Genomic DNA, 14,036 nt, shown 5'->3' on the forward strand with positions numbered 1-14,036 from the left:
TGGGTAACAATTATCAAGAAGCAGATTTCGGCTGAGTAGAAAGAACTTCCAACAACCAGACCTCTTCCATCTGGGGACCAGCTGCGGGGCTGAAGCCAACAGGGCTCCAACCAGTGTTCATCAGAATTTGGCTGTAGGGTTCCTTCTGGCTCTCAAACCCAGCAGCTCCACTGCGTGCGGTTTCCCTGCTAACACACTCATTCTCAAATGGCTACTGAAAAATGTCTTTAAAGATACCACTGCTGCACAAATTATATCTCAGTAAAACCAGAAGAAAAAAATTAATAAAATGTCAAAACTGAAATAAATAATCACATAGGGGTTGGATAGGAAGATACCGCTGCTGCAGCAAAAGCAGACATCAAAATCTCTGCCACTGCATCAGCAGGGAGCCGGTTAAGCGGTCTGCCATCTACCCATACACGTGTGACAGGGCTTCAGTGAATTAATGTGTGTAATTAACATACAGAAAGTGCTCAGAACAGTGTCTGGCCCAGAAATGAGCACAAATGTACGTTACCTGTGGTCATTTATACAGTGTCATAAAACCATTTGAAAGAGTGGGATCTATACTGTTGAAATGATTTACGAGATGCACTAATTGGGGGAAAAAGGGACAGCAGTATGTGGATTACAGCTCCGTCTCCACGTGTGTGTGAGTGGGTGGTGGTGCACATGCGCCCACCACATGTGCTTAAAGATACAGAAGTCAGTAACAGCAGTGGATATTGGGGGCAGCTGGAGGACTGAGGTCTCAAAACTTCGAAGCAGTTCATTTTCTGTGAGGTTCGAGCTGTACCGTGTGTAGGATGACCACTGTCTTACCTGTTCCCTACCCTCACTTCCCTGTGTGGGGAGACCCAGACAGGCCAGGGGTTGTTCTGGGTCTCTGTAAGTGTTCATCAGAATTCTCCCTGGTACATCATTTTTTAATGTTCTCATCGGTTTCTGACAATTTTCTAATCTTTTCTTTAGTCGGTGTGATAAAGGAGATTATCTAAAAGCAATTTATCAGAAAGAAAGAAAGAATTCTCAGACTGTTGTAAGAACTACAGTTTTGCTAATGATTTCTTTCATTTTTTTATTGTTTTTTATACCATCGATCATGACATGTGTGGGGTTAGTAAAACCTGTAGCAGGAAAGGAAAGGCCTGCTCTGCTGAGTTTCCTATTTCTTTAAGAACGTACCTAGGGTTTCCCTTTTCGAAAATTCTCTCCTAAGGAAACCGTCAGATGCTAAAGATTTTTGCATCAGAACATTTATCAAAATTACATTTGTACTACTATAAAATCAGGAAGTAAGCTGTATGTCCAATAGAAGAGTCTTTGTAGGAATTCTGACAAAGCCATAGGAAGCAGTATTATACAATCCTTTACATAATCATGGCATTCAGTATCCTGGGGCAACAGTCACAGTGTGGTGAGAGGAGATGCGGAGTGCTCACTCGCTGCTGGTGGGAGGCTGAGTGGCACAACCATTTGAGAGAAGTTTGATAGTATTGAGGTACAGTGCTCGTACCCTGTGGCTGAATTTGCCCTTCCTTGGAATCCAGGCCAGATAAAACTCAGTGTTTGCTGGAGAAAACCTGGGTAAGTATATATACAGTAACAGTGTATTAACCACGAGTTGGAAACAACTAAATGTCCACCAACAAGAGAATGGATAAATAAACTGTGGTATATAGTATTCAGGACTTAGATTTCACTCCTAAGGAAGGAGAGGTAGGTGTTTCAACCTGGGTGAACCATACATACAGATGTTGAACAGAAAGCGAGTTGCAAAGGATTTGCATAGCTTATATAAGGTATATAGGGTGGGTATCGCTCTGGTTTCAAAGACATGGACATACTCTCTCAAAAATGTTAATTCTATGAAAAGCCAAGAAAAGTAAGGAGCCTTCCAGATTAAGGGAGACTAGAGAGAGGTGACAACGAATGCAGGGTGATGTGCTGGATTGGATACTGGACTGGGGGAAGAAAGGCTGGCTGTCATAGGACAATGGATGGAATGTGTATACTGAGGGTCAGATAACAGTACTCTCTAATGTTCAATTGCTTGGGCTGAGAACTGCTCTCTGGCTGGTAAGGGAATGTCTGTGTTTTAGGAAATAGGGACAGTCTACAGCTTACCTGTAAATGGTTCTGGGAAAATGTGTGTGTGCATGAATAATAAAAGGGGAGAAATGGAAACAATCGGTGAATCTGAGTAAAGACTCTGTGCGAGTTCTCTGTATTCTTTCAACTTTTTCACAAGTCTGAAATAAACCAAAATTTTATTTATTTATTTTTTTTTTTTTGGTTTTTGGGCTTGGGGTTTTTTACCTTTTTTTTTAACCAAAGTTTTAAAGTGACCAATAAGCCTAAGAAGATACTCTATATTGTTTATGGACCTATGAAATACATATACCAACATGTGGAAATTTTGTCCTCCACGTTCCGGGCCGTGTTCCCTGTGTGAGCATCAGCTGTAGCAGAAATGTGCTCTTTTATTCTAAGGAATGTAAAAAGTCTTAATGAAACTGTTAAGATTTGTTCATGTTGGGTTATGAGCTCATGGCTGATCATTATAGTATTGTACTTTTTATATGTTTGAAGTAGTTCATAAAAATAAATTTTGAATTAGAAATGAATAAAATTATGAATACGTAGTTAATTGTTTTAATAAGGCTAAGTGCAAGGAGTATTACGAAGCCTTTAAATTTTCTTTTTAAAGAACAAATGCTCATATTGAATGAACAAAGTACAAAATTATAGAAATAATAGAAACCAAAATTCTAAGTACAGATTAAAGAACAAATGCTCGTATTGAATGAACAAAGTACAAAATTATAGAAATAATAGAAACCGAAATTCTAAGTACAGATTGTGTGTATACGCATGCAGAGAGAACCATCTGGAAAGGAAAACATCAAAATATTTACACTGTAGCTGATGGAATATAGGTGACTTTAATTTTTCATACTGTCTTCTAAACTCTCTATGTTGAACATGTATGAATTCTGCTTTCAGATAGGGAAAAAAAATTCTTTTTTAAAAATGGCCATTTGGGGACTTAACTCAGAGTAGGCCAAGTGTGCCAAGTGACTGCCCACAAGTGGCCTTTGGCTCCTCCTTGCCTGCACTGAGCCCCGCCCTCACCCTCCGGGGCATCTGTTCTCGCCTTGCCCCGCCCTTGGCTCCACCCCACCCTGGCTCCACCCTTCTTCGGGCCACGCCCACCCTTGGCTCTGCTCTGCCAGTGCCCAGCCGCTTGCTGGGGCACGCTGGCCAAGCTGCATGTCTCTTGCAGATCGGCTTCACCACGGACCCGCGCATGGCCCGCTCGTCGCCCTACCCTACCGACGTGGCCCGAGTCGTGAATGCCCCCATTTTCCATGTGAACTCGGACGACCCCGAGGCAGTCATGTACGTGTGCAAGGTGGCAGCTGAGTGGAGGAGCACCTTCCACAAGGACGTGGTGGTGGACCTGGTGAGTGACCTTAGCCTGTGTCCTGGAGAGAGGGGTCAGGGCCCCTTCAGGGCAGGGGTCACCTCACTGCCCCTCCCAAGAGCTCCTGCATCTTTGCCCTGAGTGAGCCAACTTGGGGAAAAAGGTAGTTGGGGTCCTGAGATATTCCCAGGTCAGTCTCTTGTCATCTCAGGTGACAGTCAAAGCAATTCTAGCGTGTGAAGGAGAGATAGATAGGACCATAATTCTAGAGGTAAACTGAGGCATCACATAGGAGAAATGGGCCAGGTCCTCCTGAGTCCGGCCAACATGGTCCCTAATACTGGCGTCTCCCACCTGTGCCCAGGTGTGTTACCGGCGTAACGGCCACAACGAGATGGATGAGCCCATGTTCACGCAGCCGCTCATGTACAAGCAGATCCGCAAGCAGAAGCCCGTGCTGCAGAAGTACGCCGAGCTGCTGGTGTCGCAGGGCGTGGTCAACCAGCCTGAGTATGAGGTGCATCCCCCGGCTCCGATCCCAGTGAGCCTTGCCGCACAGGGCCAGTGCTCGCTTTTGCAGACTAACTAGGATCCAAGTGAGAACATGTGAAATAGTTAACAACTGCAGAACTTCGGTGCATAACCTTCTGGAGGGTCCAGGCTCCTGAGTTCTATGCTGGGGGTCGGGGGAGGCGGCTGAGAGCACTTTGGCATGCGGAGGTGGCCCCCTCGGCTTACAGAGTCCAGGGCACAGGAGTGAGAGGCGGATGATGAAGGATCCAGCTCGGTAATGCGGTCAGTTCCGGCTGGTTATGAGTGGGAGGGCCCGTGCCGGGTGTTGGGAGAGAGACCAGAAGGACTGCTGATGAGCGAGCTGAGTCGGAAATATGGGAATGGGGGTGCTGCCAAGGTCAGGGGCCAGTGCTGGAGATGGCGCTCTGGGCTTCAGTCCTCCTGGGGCTGTGCTCGGAGCCACGAGAACTGGGCCGGTTCATAAGGACGAATACGAGGGGGAGAGTGGGTGGAGACAGAGGCTTCAACTTTGAGCAGGATCCGCAGCCAGCAGACGTGGAGAAGAAACTGCTGGGAATGAAAACAGTGAAATGCAGGCTGCCCACGGATCTCATCAGAGGGGTGATGCCGTTGGGAGTCTGAGGGACTCTGCACGCGGGAAGTCCAGGCGCGTGCTGGCCGTGCGGCCGGTGTGCCCCGTGCAGAGCGGCCCTGATGACTGTGCTGTGCCCGACCCTCCAGGAGGAGATCTCCAAGTACGACAAGATATGTGAGGAGGCCTTTGCCAGGTCCAAGGACGAGAAGATCTTGCACATCAAGCACTGGCTGGATTCCCCCTGGCCTGGTGAGTGGGGAACACCACCATGAATCCCTTCCCCGTGCCCCCACAACACCCCTGTGGGCTCTGGAATCAGACCCCCGACTGCCGCTCTCCAGGCTGCCTCTCAGCAGCGTCTCGTGTGTCCACGGTTCAGTTCCTGGAAAAGTGGCAGCTGTGTGTCAGTTTGTCCCTTCCCTCCTAGGCTTCTTCACCCTGGACGGGCAGCCCAGAAGCATGTCCTGCCCCTCCACCGGCCTGACGGAGGATATTCTGACTCACATTGGGAACGTGGCCAGTTCCGTGCCCGTGGAGAATTTCACCATTCATGGAGGTAGCGTCACCACACTGACCTTTGGAATTGTTGGGCCAAGTCCAGTGACAACTTCCCTCCAGCATGAGATGAGTCCCTGCCCACCTCAGGTCCCTGCTTTGTTCAAGACCGGGCGTGGTTGGATGAGGGAAGCCCTCCTCACCCCTGTCCCTGCGTGGCCCTCAGCCAGCAGAGCAGTGGCAGAAAGGATGGGATGTCACAGCCTCTCTGGCCTGGTCTCCGCTCAGCTCCCTTCCCCACTATCCCAACCAGTGCGACTCCTAGGAGCTGGGACCAACGGAGGCTCCGCTCTCATCACAAGAGGGCTTGTGGGGCGGCTGGTGAGCACCCTGTCTCTGCAGGGCTGAGCCGGATCTTGAAGACCCGCGGGGAGCTGGTGAAGAACAGGACCGTGGACTGGGCTCTGGCGGAGTACATGGCTTTTGGCTCCCTCCTGAAGGAAGGCATCCATATCCGGCTGAGCGGACAAGACGTGGAGCGGGGCACTTTTAGGTTATGGTCTCCGTGTTCTTATGGGCCCTTCAGAGCGTGGGAGACGGACAGGAAGGGCTCTGGTGTTTCTCTTCCTGAAGAAAATCACTGCCAGGAAACAGTCATTAGATCCCATTGTCTCAGGCCCAGAAGCACCCTTTTCCTGCCCTGATTAGACGCTTCTGTTAAGAGCTGCGCTTTGCCCTCCCCACCGCTGCCCTGCATGGGGGGTGGTCTGTTTGTCTGAGCAGAGCGCAGGGCCGGCTCCTGCCTACTAATCTGTGCCGTTCTGCCCCAGCCATCGCCACCATGTGCTGCACGACCAGAACGTGGACAAGAGAACCTGCATCCCCATGAACCACCTCTGGCCCAACCAGGCCCCCTACACTGTGTGCAACAGCTCGCTGTCTGAGTACGGGGTCCTGGGTGAGCGCCGCAGCCCGCGAGGCCCTCCTCCCTGCCCTCCCCGGGCTGCCCCTTCCCCCTTCAGCCCCCTCCTCTCCCCAGATCCCCCCTCCTGCCCACCCGCTGACTCCCTCCCACCTTCCCTCTAGGCTTTGAGCTGGGTTTCGCCATGGCCAGTCCTAATGCCCTAGTCCTCTGGGAGGCCCAGTTTGGTGACTTCCACAACACGGCCCAGTGCATCATCGACCAGTTCATCTGTCCGGGCCAGGCCAAGTGGGTGCGGCAGAATGGCATCGTGCTGCTGCTGCCCCACGGCATGGAAGGCATGGTGAGCCCCTGCCCCTGCCCTGCCAGACCCGGGACATGGGAGGGCTTGCCTAGGACCCTGACCCCAGAGACCGGCCCGTGTGGGCTCAGCTGGCACTATCTCCTCTCCCCACCCCAGCCCCCCGCCTTGGAAGGAAGAGGCTGGTCCTGCTTCCCCACTGATGAGAAGCGGGGATGCTAATGGGGACCACCCAGGCTCAGGTGTTCCCTCCTCACCTCCATCACTCCTCCCCCCTGGGCCCTGTGGAGGGCTGTCTTAAGACTCAGCTTTGGAAACCACGAGGAGCCAGGAGTGCTGGAACCTGTCCTGATGTGGAAACGCCCCCTCCACACTCTGTGGGTGGGAAGAGAAGGAATTGAACTGCCAGCTGGAAGGAGATCCATCTGGCATTTTTCAAGCCAGAAATGAGCAAGAGGTGAGAAGCTCCTGATCTGTGACTTGTGTGTCTGGTTCCAGGGCCCAGAACATTCCTCTGCCAGACCAGAGCGGTTTCTGCAGATGTGCAATGATGACCCAGACGTCCTGCCGGTGAGTGGAGCGGCCACTGGGGTGTCTGGGGGTACTCCATCCCTCTCAGGAGGCACAGATGGGCCCCGCACCTGCTAGTCTCCCCGAAGTGAGGGGCTTCCTCAGAACACAGAAGAGAGACGGCATCGGGCTGCCTCCTGTCGCCCCCCTGCTGCTGTAGAAAAAGGGAAACAGAAACCCGTGGCAGAAACGTTCAGGAGTAATGCTGTCTGTATTTTGGTTCAGGCAGGCATTTTAGAGGAAAGGACTCTGGGGTGATTTTAGTGAAACTTTAAAAGCTGGAAGGAAATTATTGGGAGTCAGTTTCTGAGGAAAAGCAGAATTGGTTTTAGGTAGAACCTATCTGTCCTAGGTGGTTTTCAGAGAAACAGGAAGGGATCACGGGACTGACACCCCCATTCAGAGTGTGGGGCTGGCTGGATTAGCTCTTGTCAGTGCCCCCCCGGGTGTGCGTCTCCCAGGGAGCTGTGGCAACCTGTGCTGGTTCTCTGGGTGCCTTCTGAGGCCCTCTGCCTTGATGCCTCCCTCATCAGGGTGCTTAGTGCCGCCTGGCCTCTGGCCGTTTCCCTCTTTGCTGCAGGACCTGAAGGAAGCCAACTTTGACATAAATCAGCTGTACGATTGCAACTGGGTTGTTGTCAACTGCTCCACTCCCGGCAACTTCTTCCATGTGCTGCGTCGCCAGATTCTCCTGCCCTTCCGGAAGCCGGTCAGTTGGGGGTGTCCCAGCTCAGAGAGGCCTGGCCTGAGGACTCCAGGGTCCCAGCCCAGTGAGAGGATGGATATGTGAGTGGGTGGTCATAGGTGGTGCTTTAAACTTGGAGGAGACGTGAGCCCTGCACAGGCCAAGGGAGCAGAGGGTCCCCAGGAAGGAAGGCTCCTGGGCGGGGTGTTGAAGGGTGAGTAGGAGCGTGTGTGAAGGGTTCAGGGGAGAACACCCACTGCTGCTGCCAGTCAAGGTGCAGGGCCAAGCAGGCCCGTGGGATAGGACAGCCCTGGCCACGGGCAGGGGCGCCAAGGAAAGGCTCAGGAGTCTTTCCCAGGGAGAGGGTAGGGGGCGTCCAGGGCTCAGAGCAGGCTGGGGCTGGCCCTGGAGGAGTGGACGCCCAGCTGAGTGGTGCCCAGCCTCTCAGGGCAGAGGAGAGGTGGACAAGGGACACAGCATCCTGTTTCCTCCTCTTTTCACTTCCGACCTGTGGCTCCTCCCGACCTGAGAGCCGGGAGGGCAGCGCCAGGTACCTGACCTGGGCAGCCCTTTGCCACTGACCCTCCTTCTGGGACCCTTATAACCTGGTCTATCACAAGCCTGTGCTTCTGTGTTTCAGTTAATCATCTTCACTCCCAAGTCCCTGCTGCGGCACCCTGAGGCCAGAAGCAGCTTTGACGAGATGCTTCCAGGTAGGTGTGGCGGGGGTGGGCATTTGGACAGGGCCTTGACTGCTACTCTGTGGGGCTGGGGGGCTTAAACTTGGTGGTCTCACCGTGGCCACATTTTTGGTCATTGGTAAAGACCACTGAACGTGACAGCCTGGAAGTCAGAGCTTGTGTGCGAATTGGTCCGACAGCACGTCTCACATCCAGTCCGGGTCTGTGGCCGTTGCCTGGGTGCACCCCTGGGACTCCTTTAGAGGCAGAGAAATGAGTCTGAGGTCAGAGTTCGCCCCTTCTGCCTGGGCACTGCTCCGGGAGGCTGGTGGCCGCTCACCACCAGGGACATAGAAAAGGCAGCAGGTGGGCAGGGCCTGCCGAGTAACACACCAGCACAGAGGTGTGACGTGAGGCCCACAGCTCTGAGATTCCCACCCAGACAGCAGACCGCAGGTGGCTGACACAGCACACGGCAGCCCTGCACATCCCCGGGCTTACAGGGCCGGGGGGCCCACCTGCCCCCAGCTGCGGAGTGCCCGTTAGTCTTCTGTGAAGGTAAACCCCTCTTTTTTTTTTCCCCAATTTTTTATTATTATGGTGAAGTATACATGACATAAAATTTACCATTTTCAAGTGTACAGCTCAGTGTCATTAACACACATTCACATCACATCACATCACATTGTGCAACCATCAATCTCATCCGTCTCCAGAACTTTTTCATCTTCCCAAACTGAAGCTCTGCACCCATTAAACACTCACTAACTCCCCCATCACCCCTTCTCCTGTAGCACCTGGCGACTGCCACTCTGCTTTCTCTCTGGGCTTGACTCCTCTAGGAATCGCATTTAAGTGGAATCCTACAGTGTTTATCTTTATATGACTGGCTGTTTTCGCTCAGCAGAATATCCTCAAGGTTCACCCATGTTGTAGCACATATCAGAATCTCCTTCCGTTTTAAGGCTGAGCAATATCCCATTGTACATATATACCACTTTCTGTTTATCTGTTGAGTCTGTCAGTGGACATTTGAGTTGCTTCCACGGTTTAGCTGTTGTGAATAATGGCTATGAACATGGATGTACAAATATCTCCTCAAGACCCAGCTTTCAATTCTTCTGGTTATATACGAAGAAGCAGAACTGGTGGGTCATGTGGTAACTCTATTTTTAATTTTTTGAGAGACACCATACTGTTTTCCATAGTGGTGGCACCATTTTACATTACCAACAGTGCACCAGTTTCTCCACATTCTTGCCAACACTTACTGTTTTCTGGTTTAGATTTTGCTGCTGTTTTTTGTTGGTTGGTTTTGGTTTTGGTTTTGTTGGTAATAGCCATCCTAGCGGCCATGCAGTAGTACCTCTTTGTAGTTTTGATTTGCATTTCCCCCCAATGATTAGTGAGCGATGCCGAGCATCTTTTTGTGTGCTTATTGGCCATCCTGGGTGTCGCCTTTGCAGAAATGTCTATTTAAGTTCTTGCCCATTTTTTCATTGGGTTGTTTGTTTTGCTGTTGTTGAGCTGTAAGAGTTCTCTTTCTGTGCTGGATATTAGTCCCTCACCAGATAAATGATTTGCAACTGTCTTCTTCCATTCTGTGTGTTGTCTTTTGATGCAGAAAAGTTTTAAATTTTCATAAAGTCTACTTTGTCTCTTTTTTCTTTTGCTGCCTATACCCTTGGTGTCACAAACAAGCAATCACTGCCAAATTCAGTGTCATGAAACTTTTGCCCTATGTTTTCTTCTAAGAGTTTTATAATTTCAGCTCTGTTGAAGTGTATAATCCATTTTGAGTTAATGTTTGTGCGTTGTGTAAGGGTCCAGCTTCATTTGCGTGTGGACATCCAGCACCATTTGTTGAAGAGACTTTCCCTTCCCCATTGAGTAGTCCTGGCTCCCTTGTCAAAGTCATTTGACCAAATATGTGAAGGTTCATTTCCAGGCTCCCTGTTCTCTCCCGTGGGTCTGTGTGTCTGTCTTTATGCTAGTACCACACTTTAATATTGTAGCTTTGTAGTAAGCTTTGAAATCGGGAAACGTGAGTCCTCCAGCTTTGTTCTTTTTCAAGATAGTTTTGGCTATTCAGGGTCCTTTGATATTCCAGGGATTTTAGATTGGGTTTTTCTGTTTCTACAAAAAAAAAAAAAAAAAAAGTCATTGGAATTTTGATAAGGATCACACCGAATCTATAGATTGCTTTGGCATTAACATCATAACAATGCTAAGTCTTCCAATCTGTGAGCACAAACGACTTTCCATTTGTTAGTATTTTCTTCAATTTCTTTTACTAACGTTTTATAGTTTTCAACGGACAAAGTTTTCATTTTCTCAGTTAAGTTTATTCCTAAGTATTATATTCTTTTTGATGCTATTCTAACTGGGATTTTTTTTTCTTAATTTAATTTCCAGATTGTTGATTGTTAGTGTATAGAAATACAGCTGAATTCTGAGTGCTGATGTTCTGTCCTTTAATTTTGCTGAATTCATTTACTTGTTCTAACAGATTTGTGTGTGTGTGTGTGTGGAATCTTTAGAGTTTTCTCCATATAAGATCATGACATCGACAAACAGTTAATTTTGCTTCTTCTTTTCCCATTTAGATATCTTTTGTTTCTTTTTCTTGCCTAATTGCGTTGGCTAGAAATTCCAGTGCTATGTTGAATAGAAGTGGTGAGAACAGGCATCCTTGCCTTGTTTGCGACATTAGAGGAAATGCTTTCAGTCTTTCACCATTGAGTATGATGTCCATGGTGGGTTTTTCATATCTGGCCTATATCACGTGAAGGTAGTTTCCTTCCAGTCCAAGCATTTCCCTCTGTAGCATGAATGTGAGCATGTTGTGTGTTGTCTACATATCACTGAGTGAACCCCTCTTTGAAGTCAGCCTTGTTCGTGGGAATGGTCCCAGCCATGAGCATCTGAATATTTGCTCCAGCAAATGTGTGGACAGCTTTCTTTCATACTTGTAAACTCGTGGAGAGTCCGAGCAGAGTGGTCATGGGATGCTCTGCCAGACTTAGTTACCCCTGAAGTCTGAGACGGGCTGTTCCGGAGAATGAGCTGGTGTCACTTGCTCCCCGAGGCTGGCGTCGCCTGCTGTGCCTGTTGGTCTCTTACACTGTGGGTTAATTCAGGGGCACCACACGCTGGTGGGAGCGGGAGAGCCCTAACCCTCAGGAACTGTGTATTCTGGTGTCAGGCCAAGGCACAGCCCCGCCTGTGGGCCCTGCCTCGTGCACAACAGTGGCGGGAGGGCCCTGGGCATCGTCAGCCACGTCCTGAGCTAACCTCCGCCGTGGGGATTCTCCCGTAGGAACCCACTTCCAGCGGGTGATCCCCGAAGACGGCCCTGCAGCCCAGAACCCAGAAAACGTCAAGCGACTTCTCTTCTGTACTGGCAAAGTGTACTATGACCTCACCCGCGAACGCAAAGCCCGGGACATGGTGGAGCAGGTGGCCATCACGAGGATCGAGCAGGTGAAGGCAGGCGGGGCCCAGGGCAGGACTGGCCTGCCTCCTCCAGGTGTCGGGAGCCCACAGCCTTCCCAGAATTTCTGGAACATCCTTTAGGGGTCACTGAGCCCCCTGCCTGGGACACCAGCCCCTCTGGTACCTCACCCCACCACTCTGAGCATCTTGTCCTGACAGGAGCTCTCTCTCTCTCTCTCTCTCTCTCTCTCTGTCCCCAGCTGTCGCCCTTCCCCTTCGACCTCCTGCTGCAGGAGGTGCAGAAGTACCCCAACGCCGAGCTGGCCTGGTGCCAGGAGGAGCACAAGAACCAAGGATACTACGACTACGTGAAGCCCAGGCTGCGGACCACCATAAACCGCGCCAAGCCCGTGTGGTAAGGCAGCGGGCGGTCCGCCGGGGCCTGGGGCGGGCAAGGAGGTCCAGGCCGCGGGCCCCGCGGTGGCCCTCGCCAGCCCCACTTACTGTCACTGCCCGCAGGTACGCTGGCCGGGACCCAGCGGCAGCTCCCGCCACCGGCAACAAGAAGACCCACCTCACGGAGCTGCAGCGCCTCCTGGACACGGCCTTCGACCTGGACGCCTTCAAAAACTTCTCGTAGACGCTGCCTGGGCCCCTCGGGCTGCCCTCCACGTCACACCTGCCCCTTGCTTCCCAACTAAAGAATAGTGCCTCCGCGCTGCCCGCACCTCTGCCCTCCGCCGCACCGCACACTCCCCCCTCGTGCACGTAGGAGCTAGGCTGCTGTCCCCTCATGTGCTCGGCTGCCCCCAAGGCCAGATGCTCCCCAGGCTCCGCCACTTCTGTCCAGCCGGGCAGGCTTTGTGGAGGCAGTGGGGAGCGGGAGGAGGAGCCCCCCCACCCGGCAGGTGTCCTGGGAGGGTCAGACCTGCCCCCACCCCCCAGCTCGCCACGCAGGACCAGCCTCATGTGGCATCCCCATCACCCGGCAAGGGGCTCCTGCACCCAGACTAGGGTGGCTTCCTCTCCCCAGGCTGAGCCCCAGACCCCTCACCGTGCAGTGAACCGAGCGCATAGCTGAGGGGCGGCTGGTGGGAGGTGGCCTGACCTTTCACAGAGAGGGCCGGTCCACGCTCTGCAGCGTCCGCGTCCACCCCTCGAGAGGGTCCCAGGCATCCGTGGGGGCCCTGCGGGCTCCACCCGCCCGGGGCTGCGCGGCACGTGGGGCTTGGGGCGGGTATGTGGCCGGGAAGTTCTGCTCCAGGGCTGCTTGTCTGGACCCTGCTCTCCCCTCCCCTCCGGCTCCAGCCTCCTTTCCTCTTTCCCTGTGACACAATGGAGACCCTGAAGCATCCTTCTCTCTGCTGTGCCAAAGCTGGTCAGAGGGGGAGAGGAGGGGCAGGAGTGAGGGGCAGCACTAGGCCGAGGGGCCAGCTCCCCTGACCCCTCACAAGGACAAATCTGATTTATTTATTTTGGTTAAAAAAAAAAAGAAAAAGAACAGAACAACTTTGCATTGCATTTGGCTTGACCCATAAACTAAGTTATCCTTGGGCCTGGCTGTGTGGTCATCCTTCTCACTCTGCCTTCTTCCCTGAGGAAAAGAATCCGCCCCCGGCATCTCCACCCTGCCTGGGAAGTAGCCCCTCCTCACCGCATAGCCTGCCTGCGCGGGGCAGGGCAGAGGTGGCCGAGACGTCTGCCTCCTTCTGGCCTGGCCTCTCTGTCATGGTTGCACATTACTTCTGGTGTGCCCTGGTTCCTGCGTGTCCCCTGCTCCCGGGTCCCCCAACACACTCCCATCTAAAATAGTACCCTGCAGTCTGTGCTGGTGGGTTTGCCCTAGGACGTTGTTAGCACCCTCCAGAAGCCCAGGCAGCTCATTGGACTTCTGGAGGGGAGCCAGCCATGTGCCAGCAGAGCCCTGAGGCTGTGTCCCCTCTTGACAAGGGCCCACTGCCTTGAGTCCACAACACACCAGCCTTGGCTTCCTTGGGGGGTGGACAGGTCCTGGCACTGACGGAGACATGGGGGTACCTTCCAGCAGTGGGGCCCCCCGGTGCTCACCCCATTTTGTCCTTGTCCTTGAAGCCTTTTCAGAATGTCTTCATTTTATCCTGTGGCTTGCCCAAGGGTCCCCCAGTCCCGGCATGCCCCGGACAGGTGGGGGCAGGGGAACAGCTGCCACCTGCCCCGATGCTTCTGTGTGTGCTCCCAAACCAGCACCCGTCCCCATGTCTGATACGGTCAGCCGGGCGGATTGGACCTAAAAGCGGCAAAAAAAAATGAGTCAGGACCCCCTTTCCTTCCCTGGCAGCTGGCCACGTCCTGCACCCTGAGTGGGGAGTCAGGGTTCCACCCTCACCCCAATCCGGATCACGTTTGGGATGAGACAGGAGGTAGAAGCTGG

At 52.4% G+C, this 14,036-nt stretch overlaps 1 protein-coding gene across 5 annotated transcripts in view; it reads left to right on the top strand.

Moving 5' to 3' along the window:
• Positions 1 to 13,181, top strand: part of OGDH (oxoglutarate dehydrogenase) — a 73,032-nt gene extending 59,851 nt beyond the window's left edge. For all 5 annotated transcript variants that reach the window (XM_032484328.1, XM_032484330.1, XM_032484327.1 and 2 more), the window contains 13 exons: positions 3,290 to 3,469; positions 3,795 to 3,947; positions 4,685 to 4,787; positions 4,966 to 5,094; positions 5,436 to 5,586; positions 5,864 to 5,991; positions 6,120 to 6,298; positions 6,755 to 6,826; positions 7,407 to 7,535; positions 8,152 to 8,224; positions 11,511 to 11,674; positions 11,887 to 12,041; positions 12,146 to 13,181. In XM_032484328.1, the coding sequence (XP_032340219.1) occupies positions 3,290 to 3,469; positions 3,795 to 3,947; positions 4,685 to 4,787; positions 4,966 to 5,094; positions 5,436 to 5,586; positions 5,864 to 5,991; positions 6,120 to 6,298; positions 6,755 to 6,826; positions 7,407 to 7,535; positions 8,152 to 8,224; positions 11,511 to 11,674; positions 11,887 to 12,041; positions 12,146 to 12,266 (1,737 nt within the window). In that variant the 3' untranslated portion in view covers positions 12,267 to 13,181. The remainder of the gene's footprint in view (positions 1 to 3,289; positions 3,470 to 3,794; positions 3,948 to 4,684; positions 4,788 to 4,965; positions 5,095 to 5,435; positions 5,587 to 5,863; positions 5,992 to 6,119; positions 6,299 to 6,754; positions 6,827 to 7,406; positions 7,536 to 8,151; positions 8,225 to 11,510; positions 11,675 to 11,886; positions 12,042 to 12,145) is intronic.
• The last annotated feature ends 855 nt before the right edge of the window (positions 13,182 to 14,036 follow it).

The sequence above is a fragment of the Camelus ferus genome, chromosome 7 (assembly GCF_009834535.1).
Source record: "Camelus ferus isolate YT-003-E chromosome 7, BCGSAC_Cfer_1.0, whole genome shotgun sequence".
Taxonomy (NCBI): domain Eukaryota; kingdom Metazoa; phylum Chordata; class Mammalia; order Artiodactyla; family Camelidae; genus Camelus; species Camelus ferus.